The sequence below is a fragment of the Prionailurus viverrinus genome, chromosome E1 (genome assembly GCF_022837055.1).
Source record: "Prionailurus viverrinus isolate Anna chromosome E1, UM_Priviv_1.0, whole genome shotgun sequence".
In the NCBI taxonomy this organism is placed as follows: domain Eukaryota; kingdom Metazoa; phylum Chordata; class Mammalia; order Carnivora; family Felidae; genus Prionailurus; species Prionailurus viverrinus.
This window is the reverse complement of record NC_062574.1, coordinates 9,500,800-9,514,088: the sequence shown is the minus strand read 5'-3', so window position 1 is coordinate 9,514,088 and position 13,289 is coordinate 9,500,800. Positions and strand designations below refer to the sequence as shown.

The following is a 13,289-nucleotide window of genomic DNA, read 5'->3' as shown; positions in this document are numbered from 1 at the left end:
AAAAAAAAAAAAAAGGAATACCTGCTACGACATGGATGAACATCGAGGACATTTTGCTGAGTGAAATAAGCCAGTCACAAAAGGACAAACACTGTGTGATTCTACTTAGATATCCAGAGCAGTGAAAATCACACAAACAGAAGGTGGAATGGTGGTTGCCAGGGACTGGGGGAGGGGGAAACGGGGAGCTGGGTTTTAGTGGGTTTAGAGTTTTATTTTTGCAAGATGACAAAGTTCTACAGATTTTTTTATGCAGCAATGTGAATATGGTTAAAACTACTGAACCATAAATGGTTATGATGGCAAGAGAAAGTTTTATATTTCATGATTTCTACCTGTGGGGCTCAGAATCACAAACTGTGAGATCACCACCTGAGCCAAAGTCAGATGCTTAACTGACTGAGCCACCCAGGTGCCCCGTATCTATGCGTATTCGTTTTTCTTCTCCCCCTCTTCCTCTTCCTCCCAGCTTACCTAATTCAGGAGAGTTTGAGCATAATATCCTAGCTTGCTTCCCACAAAACCTCCCTGTATGTGTTATATATGTGACTTAGTGCATGCAGCAAAGTAATTAAGAATGTAGGCTTGAGAGCCATTCAGATGGCTCTGAGTTCAAATATCAGCTCTGCCGTGTACTAGCTGTTTGAGACTGACAAGTTTCCTCGTCCACTAAAAAAAAAATGTTAAGCAATAACAGTACTTAACTCACAGGGTTGTTAAATTAAGATAATGCATGGAGACTCCAGTGCTATAACTGCCATTTGCATCACAGGATTTTTATCACATGGTTGTAAGTGAGAGATGGGGCGGGGAGGCAGCGAGTGGGGGCCAACCCAGAGAGGTTTACCAAGTTACAGGAAGAAGCCAGATTAGGCCACAGTGTGTGAAATGTGTTCGTGGGCGTGCAAGGCAGAAGTGAGCATGACAGAAGCTGCTCCGGTGCAAGGGTTTCTCAACTGGTCCTCTTGGATTCTTCTAGAAAGCCATGTCCTGCCACCGCAGCCAGCTGCTCTGGTTCCGCCGCCTCTACGTGCTCTTCTCCAGGTACATGAGAATCAACTCTCTGCACTTCCTCTGAAGCCTTGAAGAGCTTTCCGGTCCGAAGAAGAAAGGGAGAAGAACGAGCCCAGGAATCCTGGCGCCTGGCCGTGAGCTGGCTCGCCTCCCCGGGGCCGAGGCAGACAGAGCTCTGCTCATCCATGCCGTGAGCCTCTAACATATGGGGGGGGGGGGGGCGGTGCGTGCTGGCCAACGGGTTGTCCAAGCTTGAACTTCTTCGTCTGGGGGAAGAAAAAAAACCTACAGCAGCCCAAACCAAATAAACCCAAGGGTAATAATAGCCACCCTGCTAGATCCTCAAGTTCTCGTGAAAAACAGGTTATGTAAGGGCACAATGTATGTCAAACACATAGCACAGAGCCTGCTAGGATTACAAATGAAGGCAAAAGTGTGCTGACATCATCACTTCACAGAGGCCATGATGCAGTATTTTTACATCGTTTCCAAAGCAGGCTTGCCAAACACACACACACACACACACACACACACACACACACACAGTCTTTATTGAACTAATTCAACCATAATTCCTTTGATTAACGTTGTGGCCTATGTGTCAGATTTGAATCTAGAGGAAGTTCTCCATTTAGCATCACAGTCCTTAAATTGGGGCTCCCAAGGCCCCAACCCTGTGCCCAGCATTTCATACTGAGACTGGTATGATGTGGGACCTGCCCTGAAGGAGCTTACAATCAAATACCTCAGCTCCCAGGCTTCTGGGGAAAGCCCGAAAAGGGAAGACAAATCTGGAACTGTTTTTTCTTTGTGTTTTGTGTTTTGTTTTTTGTAACACTCAAAAAGCGGATGTCTTTTTTTTTTATATATATTTTTATTTATTTTTGAAGGAGAGAGAGAAACAGAGCATGACTGGGGGAGGAGCAGAGAGAGAGGGAGACACAGAATCCAAAGCAGGCTCCAGGCTCCAAGCTGCCAGCACAGAGTCCGACGCGGGGCTTGAACTCACAAACCGTGAGATCATGACCTGAGCCCAAGTCGGACGCTTAACCGACTGAGCCACCCATGTGCCCCAAAAAGCGGATGTCTTAAAATTGTGCTACAAACAAAAAGACTCTGAGGCGTCTGGCTTGGAAGCTACTCCCACAGTCCAGCTACTGGTCCAGGGAGGTGGCCTGAGGCAGGGAAGTGCAGCCGTGAAGAGCTGGGGTTCCGCGTGCTGGTGAGCCTGGGTGTGAGGCCAGACTTACCAGCAGCATAACCACGGATAAGGTGTTTGGACCTTTCTCTGCCTCCATTGTCTCCTCTGCAAAATGGGGGACCGTAATGGTACCCACCTCGGAGGAGATGACGCCTGGTAGACGCATGGAAAGGGTCCGGCATGCAGTCGGGGCTCGGGAAAGATGAGCGGCTGGCATTCTGAGGTCTACAGAGTAAGCAGGCATAAAGCAGAGGGACTAGAATGTACGTTCAAGTCCCGACACAGAAAGGCTCTCAGTGTGCGTTGTCCAGTGGGTGGCCTCTTTGCCTGCCCAAAGGCCCGCAATTGCTGTCTCCATAGCAACAGGTTAGAGACCTGCTCACTGGAGCTCTCTTGAATGCCTCCTAGGGGCCAAAAGGGACCGAAAGGGCTATCAGGCCCTGAAGCTGGAATCGAAATGCAAGTGTGGTTATGTTTTCTGTCTACTTAAAATCTGTCAAAAGCTCCTAATAGCCTCCCTATGAAACCGTGACAAGGAATAAGCCACTGATGCTGGTTAGAGCGTGGGGGCCAGGCTGCCTCCTGTCCTACTGCTGGCAAGACGGGCACTCAACCAGCTTCCCTGGACTGCGAGTCTCATTATGTGTTAAGAGCTTATAAAATACCCCTACTTGGGGCGCCTGGGCGACTCAGTTAAGCTTCGGACTTTGGCTCAAGCTGAAGAGAGAGAGACAGAGATATATAGAGATATATATCCAAAATGTAATTACTGGGGTGCCTGGCTGGTTCAGTTGGTAGACCTTGTGACTCCTGATCTCGGGGTATCATGAATTCAAGCCCCATGTTGGGTATAGAGCTTGCTTAAAAAAAAAAAAGGTAATTTCTAATTAGTAAGCTTCTCTTTCTAAAATGAACATTTATCGGGGATCCTCGGTGGCTCAGTTGGTTAAGCCTCCGACTTCTGCTCAGGTCACGATCTCACGGTTCGTGAGTTTGAGCCCCACATCGGGCTCTGTGCTGACAGCTCAGAACCTGGAGCCTGCTTCTGATTCTGTGTCTTCCTCTCTCTCTTCCCTTCCCCTGCTCATACTGTCTCTCTCTGTATTTCAAAAATAAATGTAGAAAAAAAAATTAAAATGAACATTTATCATTTTAAAGGATTTTGTTGTTTATGAATGGTTATGATGTTATAGTACACTTTTGATATAATGTGACGTTTTTAAAAAATGTGTGTATCCAGGATAGTCTGGATTTTGTATGGAAATGATTCATTAAAGAAAAACTGGCTAGTACACTGCTGACAGGCACGTAATGGTACAGCCTCTGTGGGAAGTAAAGTCACATACCCTCTGACCCAGCATTTCTGCTTCCAATGGTTTACATTGTAGATTTACATGTGGCAAAGAAGGGATGTAAGGAATGGACACTGTAACACTTTATAATAGTCCAATACTGAGCCAGTCCAAATGTCTATCGATTCAGGATTGCTTAAAGAAATGTGGGTATACCACTAAAACAGAATGCTGTGAAACTATTAAAAATAAGGATGGGGGGGGGGGGCCCTGGGTGGCTCGGTCGGTTGGGCGTCCGACTTCGGCTCAGGTCATGATCTCGCGGTCCGTGAGTTCGAGCCCCGCGTCGGGCTCTGTGCTGACAGCTCGGAGCCTGGAGCCTGCTTCAGATTCTGTGTGTGTGTCTCTCTCTCTGCCCCGCCCCTGCTCACACTCCATCTCTCTCTCTCTCTCTCTCTCTCTCTCTCTCTCCTTCAAAAATAAACACTTTAAAAATTTAAACAGAAAACAGTGAAAGCTGGGGCCCTGGCCCAGACAAAACACAGGTGTTTCTCAGGCGTGGCCAAATTAGTGATCTGGAACGTCAGGTACAGGATACATCCTCAGAACCCAGGGGGAGGGGGGAGAGGAAATCATGACGGAAAAGGGACTTTAAAAATACATCTGAGGAAACAAACACACAAACAAAAACCTAGGAGACCTAACATGTGAATAAGGGGAGTTTCCAGAATGAGAAACAGTTACAGATGGGGGATAATAAAGGAGAATTGACATCATCAGAAAGGGACTTGAGTCGGTGCATCGGCAGGGCTCCCCATGTTCTACCCAGCTTCTGTTTTTCACAAAGATACACACGTGGGCTGCAAAATTGTAAATTTCGAATTGGGGAGGGAGATAAAAGCATTGTGAAGACCCCCCCCTCCTCCCCCGGGGCTCAAGGGGAGGCTGGTGGGGAAAAGCGGCGGGGTGCAGGGCAAGAAGATGGAGACCAATACGGGCTCCCTCTGCGTTTTCAGCCTGGGCAAGGTGACCACCTGAAAAGTGTAGAATCCCAATTAACTAAGGGGAGAATAGGAAACAAAGAGAAACCTCAAAGCCTGCAGCACTAAGAGAAAGAAGGAAGGGAGGAAAGGAAGCATAAAATGTAACAAATGTAATGGAAATGATACCAAAAGAATGAAATCAGGTGTCAGTTACTTCCAAAAACAACCCAAAAAAGAATGGTTAATTTCCCTAACAAAACTGAGAAAACAAAATCTAGCATCTAAAAGTAACAAGGAGAGGCTAAACGTAAAAGGATGAACCACCTACCAGATGCCAAGCAAAGGCATACAAAAAGAAAGGGAGACAACATGCATCCAAACATCAAAAATGGTTAAACCCAGAACAACGGGGGATATTTTAGAACAGTACTAGATTCACTCCATGAGAAGATATGCACCAAATATCACAGCAGCCAGATACATGAAATAAACTCCCAGAAATCCAAGTTCTTTATATTAAAAAAGAAAAGAAAAGAAGAGAAAAAACTGGGCTGCCTGGGTGGCTCAGTCGGTTGAGCATCCGACTTTGGCTCAGGTCATGATCTCACAGTTCATGGGTTCAAGCCTCACATTGGGCTCTGTGCTGACAGGTCAGAGCCTGGAGTCTGCTTCGGATTCTGTGTCTCCCTCTCTCTCTCTCTGCCCCTCCCTGCTCGCTCTGTGTCTCTTTCTCTCAAAACTAAATAAAAACATTTAAAAATTAAAAAAAAAACAATAATAATAATGTAAGGCTTTAATATTCTTTCAGAATTTGGACAAATGAGGTTGGCAAATAGTAAAGACACAGCATTTGGATAATGTAAAGAACTTAGATAAAGTCAACATTCACTCCTTATGTAATAAAACATTTATAAAATCCAATTATTTATTAGCCCCTGAGAAATTCCTAACCATTTCCCAAAGCAGATTTTCCAGGCCACATTTTTTTTAAGTATAATTAAAAACTTTCTTTTTTTTTTAACATTTATTTATTTTTGAGAGACAGAGAGCAATAGAGCATTAGCAGGGGAGGGGCACAGAGAGAGGGAGACACAGAATCCGAAGCAGGCTCCAGGCTCCGAACTGTCAGCACAGAGCCCAATGTGGGGCTTGAACCCACAAACCGTGAGATCATGTGAGCCGAAACCAAGAGTCAGACGCTTAACGGACTGGGCCACCCAAGCGCCCCTGCTGCTATTTTTTAAAAAAATTTTTAAATGTTTTATTTATTTTAGAGAGAGAGAGAACCAGAGCAAGCAGTAGAGGGGCAGAGAGAGAGGGAGACACAGAATCTGAAGCAGGCTCCAGGCTCTGAGCTGTCAGCCCAGAACCCAACGCAGGGCTCAAACCCATGAACCACCAGACCATGACCTGAACCAAAGCTGGACATCCAACCGACTGAGGCACCCAGGTGCTCCAAAAAAAAAAACCATGTTTTTTAATTGACAGGTGCTGTAAGACAACAAAATTCAGTCACTATTCCTATAACAATTTTTAAGAAAAAGAAAAGAATACAACTTAAATAAAGACTATGTACCAAAACCCAGCAGTCTAAAACTAAGTGGACGAGGTAGGAATGAAGCACTCATCATCATCGTCATTATCACCTAAGTCGTTCAGAAGTACAACAGAACAATAAAGTAATTGGTGTATTAGGAGGTGGCTCTGTTTAGAAACCCAAGCAATGTCAGTAAAAGCCACTATAATAAAGGAGGAGACTTGTATGGCAACTGGACAATAGACATCTTTACAAAACTTAGTAGATTTACTTTAATTGGCAATGATGTGACAGACATGAAAATTTAAAAATCCCATTCTCATCAACATCAAGAACTGTAAGATGCCTAGAAAGAAGATTAACATAAAAGATACAAGATCTTTTTAAATTTTACAACTACTAATAAAATTCCGGCCATCTTTTTTTGCAGAAATTGACAAGCTGATCTTCAAATTCATACAGAAGTGCAAGAGACTCTGAAGCCAAAAACAGCCTTAAAGGACAAAGCTGGAAGATTCACACATCCCAATTTCAAAAATTACTGCCAAGACCTAAATGCAAGAGCCAAAATTATTTGACTCTTAGAAGGAAACACAGATTAAGTCTTTGTGACCTCGGATCAGATAACAGTTTTTTTTTTTTAATTAAAATTTTTTTATGTTTATTATTTTGAGAGAGACAGAGCATGAGTGGGGGAGGGACAGAGAGAGGGAGACACAGAATCCAAAGCAGGCTCCAGGCTCTGAGCTGTCAGCACAGAGCCTGACACAGGGCTCGAACCCACGGACCACAAGATCATGACCTGAGCGGAAGTCGGACGCTTAACCAACTGAGCCGCCCAGGCACCCCAGTGGTTTCTGAAATACGAAACCAAAAGCACAAGCAAAACAAAAAACAGAAAAATTTATGCTTCAAAGGACATTACCAAGAAAATGAAATGAGAAAAATGTTTTGCAAATCATATATCTGATTAGGGTCTAGTATCCAGAATATATAAAGAGCTCTTACAATTCAACAACAAGACAACCTAAGTAAAAAACAGGCAAAAGATTTGAATATACATTTCTTCAAGAAGATATCCAAATGGCCAACAATCACAAAAACATCATTAGTCGTGAAGAAAATGCAAATAAAAAACACAATGAGGGGCACCTGGGTGGCTCAGTTGGTTGAGTGTCTGAATTCAGCTCAGGTCATGATCTCACAGTTCATAGGTTTGAGCCTCATGTTGGGCTTTGCACTGACAGTGCAGAGCCTACTTCAGGTTCTCTGTCTCCCTTTCTCTCTGTCCTTCCCCCACACACTCTCTCTCTCAAAAAAAAAAAAAAAAAGAATAAACATTTTAAAAAATTAAAAAAAAAAACAACCCACAATGACATGCTACGTCATATCCACCAGGAGGGCTATGATTAAAACAGACCAACAAACACTAACAAATGTTGGTGAGCATAAGGAGCTATTGGAACTCTCTTATTTCTGATGGGAATGTAAAATGGTGTAGCTACTGTGGAAAACAGTTTCACAATTCCTTAGTAACTTCAAGATTTCCTAGAGGACCCAGCAATGGCACTCCTAGGTCTATATCCAGGAGAACTAAAAATATGTTCACATGAAAACTTGTAAACGAGTGTTTAGAGTAGCCTCATTCATAAAACTCAAATGTCCCATCAACTGATGAAGAGATAAACAAAATATGGCATTCTGTTTATTATTCAGCCATAAAAAGAAATGAAGTCCGGACACAGTGAGGATGAACTTTGAAGCCATTATGCTAAGTGAAAGAAGCCAGACAAAAAAAGGCCACATATGGTATGAGTCCCATTTGTATGAAATGTCCAGAATCGGCAAATTCATAGTGACAGAAAGTAGATTAGTGGTTTCCAAGGCTTGGGGGTACAGGAAAGGAGTGATTGCTAATGCACGCGAGGTGAGGAAATGTCTGGAAATGACAGTGGTGAAGGTTGGACAACCTTGTGAATATACTCAAACCTAGGAGTTAAAAAGAGTGAATGTTACGGGATATGAATTATGTCGCAACTCAAGAAATAGTGTGAAAAAGAGATTACAGTAAAATGTTCTAGTTCACTCTAAGGATACATCACTCTGTGAACCCGGTGATACTCTGTCTGACCTGCCAGCCTAGTAAATACAAAATGCTAGAGTAGAAATCTTATTCATAGTGGCGCCTGGGTGGCTCAGTTGGTTGAGCGTCAGACTCTTGGTTTCGGCTCAGGTCGTGATCTCACGGTTCACGGGATCAAGCTCCACGTCAGGCTCGGGAGCCTGCTTGGACTCTCTCTGCCCCTCCCCCACTCTCTCTTTCAAAATAAATAAACTAAAAAAAAAAAAAATTAAAAGAAATCATTCATGTTTTAACCAGATGTTAGTGCTTCCTGCTTTTCTATCGAATATACAGTTTTAAAAGTTAAAACAAGTTTACTGCAGGACCTGAATAAACGGGGAGCTGTACCACATTCCCCGCTAAACGGATACAAAACTCTGTACAAAGTGAATAAATAAATTGGACACCAAACATATGTAGTACATGTAAGTTTTAATTTAGAAATCTATATGTTTACGTTATATACGTATGTATAAATTCCCTTCTTACAAAGTTGATATAAAAAGTTAATATAGTTGCAGTCAGAATCTTACTGGGTTCTCTCTGGGCCTCAACAAAATTATTTGAAAAGTATATTAGACGCAAAAATGTCCAAGGATAGCCAAAATATAAATATTAAAAGGGACAGAAATATGAGACCTGCATTTCTATATATTAAAACATATAAACCCACTGCAATCAAAAGATATAGAGGTGAAGGAGTAAACCAATGTTGAACAGAAGAAAAAATCTGGACATAGATCCAAATTATATGAGAATCACTCTATGATGTTGACATTTTAATTCAGCGAGAAAGGATTTTGTAAGTGTGTATGGTTGGTCAGGCATTTGGAAGAAAATAAAAGCTCCCTACCTTATACCAAATACAAAAATATATTCTAGATGAATTATAGATTTACATGCAAAAATCGAAACAATGTTGTTTATAGAGAGCACCTGCGTGGCTCAGTCGTTTCAGCATCCAACCCGATTTCGGCTCAGGTCATGATCATAGGGTCATGGTTGAGCCCCACACCATGCTCCGTGCTGGGCACTGGGTGTGGGGCTTGCTTGGAATTCTCGTTCTTTCTCTGTGCCTCTGCTCTCTCTCCCTCTCTCTCTCTCAAAAAAAAAATTATCTATATATCTATATCTATCTATATATATATCATATGTACCATATCATATATATACATATCATTTGGGAAATTCGGGACACTAAATGCACATATACCTTGGAGCAGAGCAGTTCTTACCAAGCCAGGCTGGAAACTATCTAAAGGAAAAGACAGATATTTCACAACAAGAATTTTATGTATTTATTTTTAATATTTATTTATTTTTGAGAGAGTGCGAGAGAGCATGGGGGAGGGGCAGAAAGAGAGAGAATCTTAATCAGGCTCTGCAGCTGTCAGCACAGAGCCCAACACATGGCTCGATCTCACAAATCATGAGATCATGACCTGAGCTGAAATCAAGAGCTTGACGCTTAACTAACTGAGCACCCAGGCGCCCCCACAACAAAAAACTTTTAAATGTTATTAGCAGGCAAATCCAAATGGCCAATAAACAACTCTTTAGCCTAAGCAGTAGCCAGAGCATGCAAATTAAAGCAAGAATGAAAGTCCACTTTTCACTGAAGGTGCTGATTGGAATAGGGTGGGAGGGGTTTCCAGTGAGGAAGATGAAGACTGCAGATGACATGAATAGGTATTTCTTTCTCTCTCTCTTTCACACACACAATAAATGGGGAAAAAATAAATCACAGTAATAATAAATACAAATTAATTTTTTTAATGTTTATTTATTTTTGAGAAAGAGAGAGACACAGCGTGAGCAGGGGAGGGGCAGAGGGAGAGGGAGACACAGAATCCGAAGCAGGCTCCAGGCTCTGAGCTGTCAGCTCAGAGCCCAATGCGGGGCTCGAATCCACAAGCTGTGAGACCATGACCTGAGCTGAAGGTGCCCCAAGAAATAAAAATTAAAAGAAAATGTCACTTTTCGTGTATCTAATTTGCAAAGATTTCTATAAATAATAACGCCTAGTGTTCTGTAGGTGAGGGTATGAACACATATATGCTGCTGGAGGAAACACAAGATAGTAGAACCTTCTGGAAATCGATATATCAAAAAACTTGCATATGTACGTATCCCTGGACTCTGCAATTCCATGTGTATGCATTTATTCTCAAGAACTAGAAACTGGGAGGCAGCTGTGGGGCCCAGTCAGTTAAGAATTTGACTCTTGGTTTCTGCTCAGGTCATGATCTTGCATGGCAGGGGCTCTCACAGGTCAGGCTCTGCACTGGCAGTGTGGAGCCTGCTTGGGATTCTCTCTCCCCCTTCCTCTCTGCTCCTCCCCACCCCCCATGCTGTCTCTGTCTCTCTCAAAGTAAATAAATAAACTTAAAAAAAAAAAAAGAAATAGAAACTGCTACAACCAAGGATAGATAGATGTTTGATGGGTAGCGCTGATCAGGGGGAAATACAGCAGTGATCTCCTAACTGTGATTTTTCAACCATATATATACATATATATTCAGGTGAAAAAAAAAAATATATATATATATGAGAGAGAGTATGCGTGAATGAGGGAGACGGGCAGAGGAAGAGAAAGAATCCAAAACATGGATTCTTGGCCCCATGCCCAGGAAAGAGCTTGATGGGGGCTCCAGCCCATGACCCTGAGATCATGACCTGAGCCAAAGAATCAGATGCTCACCTGACTGAGCCACCGAGGCACCCCTTAATAATAACATAATGTATGTTTGAGTGCTAATATATATATTCTAAAACATCCACAGAAAATAAATTTTAAAAGGATACGTTAAAATCCCAACATTTTCTTCCCACATACCAACAGAGCATTTTCTGGAGGGTTCTTACCTTACCCTGGAGACCACCTATCTCGTCTGTTGGTGGTAAAAAGCATCAGGGCATAAGGTCAGTGAATTCTGTGAAAAGTGACCCTTGTGTCAAACCTCATGGAGAGACAGACAGAACGGGATGGAACAGTCACCAGAACTAGAGAATGTTTATGTTCTTGGGACCACAAGAGGTTGGGGAACAAAAATAGAGCTCTAGTTTGATCAGAGCTCTTGGTCTTGGTCACGGTCAAGGCCGAATCCTGCGTGTACCCCCTGTGCGGTTCTCACCCCTGCCAGTGGGGCTCCCGCCCCATGCTGATGTTGTAAGAAAAATCCACACGGAAGTGGAGTCGACAGTAATTAAAAGCTGAATGACATGTGATCTAATTAAGTGCACGTGGGAAAAGGTCTGAGGCGTTTGGAAGAGGCAAGGTCATAAAGGAAAGAATTCTAGTGATCTGCAAAGAGCGAATCGGAGCCTAGGAACTCAAAAGGCTCAAGTGTGACATTCCCCATCAACTCGGGTCAAGGCGGTGTAGGCGGTCCTATGGTGGCACCATCGCCCAGAAGGAAATGCCAGGAAACATCAAAAGCGTGCTCTCTCAGAACCCGTATGTTAGCCTAGGACTGGGGCAACTGGCCCTCTTCCCGCCCCAGGAGGGGTGATGGGGGAACCAGCCTCGAGCTTCCCATCAGTCACAAAAGCAAGCACCGGCCCTTGTGCCTCCAGCGTGAAAGTGAAGGTTAATTTCAGGAAAGAAAAAAAAAAAAAAAAAAAAGAATCTGAGAATCTCATCACTTGGATATCCACTAACTACAGCCAGTTGAGTCTGACTTTGGCAAGTTCTTGCAGTCTCTAGAACCATTTCCTTCCTCTATTGAACGCAGAACATAGACAACAAAGATCCTCAAATACACAAATATAGAAAGATGCATGGAAAAGGATGTTTATTGCCAATACTCACCAAAAGGAAAAGCGGAAAACCCAACTTTCCATGAAAAAAAAAATAAGGTTAAATAAACAATATCCATTCTGTGCAATTCTTTTTATTATTAATATTTTTGATGTTTTTTTTTTTTAATTTTTGAGAGAGAGAGAGAGAGACAGAGCGTGAGTGGGAGAGAGAGAGACACAGAATCCGAAGCAGGTTCCAGGCTCTGAGCTGTCAGCACAGACCCCGACGCGGGGCTCGAACTCACGGACCGCGAGATCATGACCTGAGCCGAAGTCAGATGCTTAACCCACTGAGCCACCCAGGCGCCCCCCCCCCGTGCAATTCTATGTCACAGTCAATAATGAGGATATGTATATTGATATGAAGAGGTCAAGATATCCTTAAAAATGCAAGCTGCAGAAAAGGTGCAGTGTGGCACCACTGATGTTTTGCAGGATACACAAAATTATGTTTCTATATAACATTGCAATAGGAAGGGTAGATCAGGCACTCATGTTTTACCTGTGTAATTTCTTACCAGCGCCTTCCAGCCTTACAGTGAACATGCTGTCCGCCAGCCTGGAAGAGGTGGTGAGCCTACGGAACACCAGTCCCTCTGCATTTCCTCTCCCTGTTCCTTCTCCCGGTCTAGTCTCCCTCACGAGTCACTTCATGATTAATCTCCCTAGACAAAGAGCAAATGTTCATTAAGCATGTGCCGTTATGAATATACTCAGGATTTGGTAACGAAAGGAATGCTCTAGAAAAGTTGACCTGATTACAACAAGCAGCAATGCGAAGCGAGGCGGGTCGGGGGACAGGGGAACCAGTCAAGAGACTCCGTAACGGGCCAGGCATTACTCATCCTGTTCAAAGCTGCTTGGGGGTTCCCAATGACAATAAAATAAAGGCCAGATTCCTGAGCTTAATATCCAACACTGTCCACAGGCTGGCTTCCAACATGTTTTTCTGATTCCTTCTATTACTTCCTCCCATCGGAAGCCTCCAGTCCAGTCTGGCTTTACTCTGGGTCCCTATCTCTGTTCACACAGTTACTTTTCCATTCTACCTTCCTAAATGTTGCTTCATTTAAAAATACAGACTCAGCTGGGGCGCCTGGGTGGCTTAGTTGGTTAAGTGACCGACTTCGGCTCAGGTCATGATCTTGCAGTTTGTGAGTTCGAGCCCCGCGTCGGGCTCTGTGCTGACAGCTCGGAGCCTGGAGCCTACTTCGGATTCTGCGTCTCCCCGTCTCTACCCCTCCCCTGCTCATGCTCTGTGTCTGTCTCTCAATAATAAATAAACGTTTAAAAAAAAAAAATACAGACTCAGAGTGCCTGGGTGGCTCAGTCGGTTAAG

At 43.4% G+C, this 13,289-nt stretch overlaps 1 protein-coding gene across 2 annotated transcripts in view; it reads left to right on the top strand.

Moving 5' to 3' along the window:
* The window catches only part of PIGL (phosphatidylinositol glycan anchor biosynthesis class L), an 81,889-nt gene extending 75,125 nt beyond the window's left edge, over window positions 1–6,764 (top strand). Inside the window, exons 7-8 of one of the 2 annotated variants that reach the window (XR_007146916.1) lie at window positions 980–1,204; window positions 6,458–6,764. Coding sequence is in view for 1 of the 2 variants with exons in the window: in XM_047833025.1 (XP_047688981.1) it covers window positions 980–1,078 (99 nt within the window). In the remaining variant the exon portion in view is untranslated. Of the gene's footprint in view, window positions 1–979; window positions 1,361–6,457 lie in introns of those variants that run through there. The other variant, XM_047833025.1, reaches the window with a different exon arrangement.
* The last annotated feature ends 6,525 nt before the right edge of the window (window positions 6,765–13,289 follow it).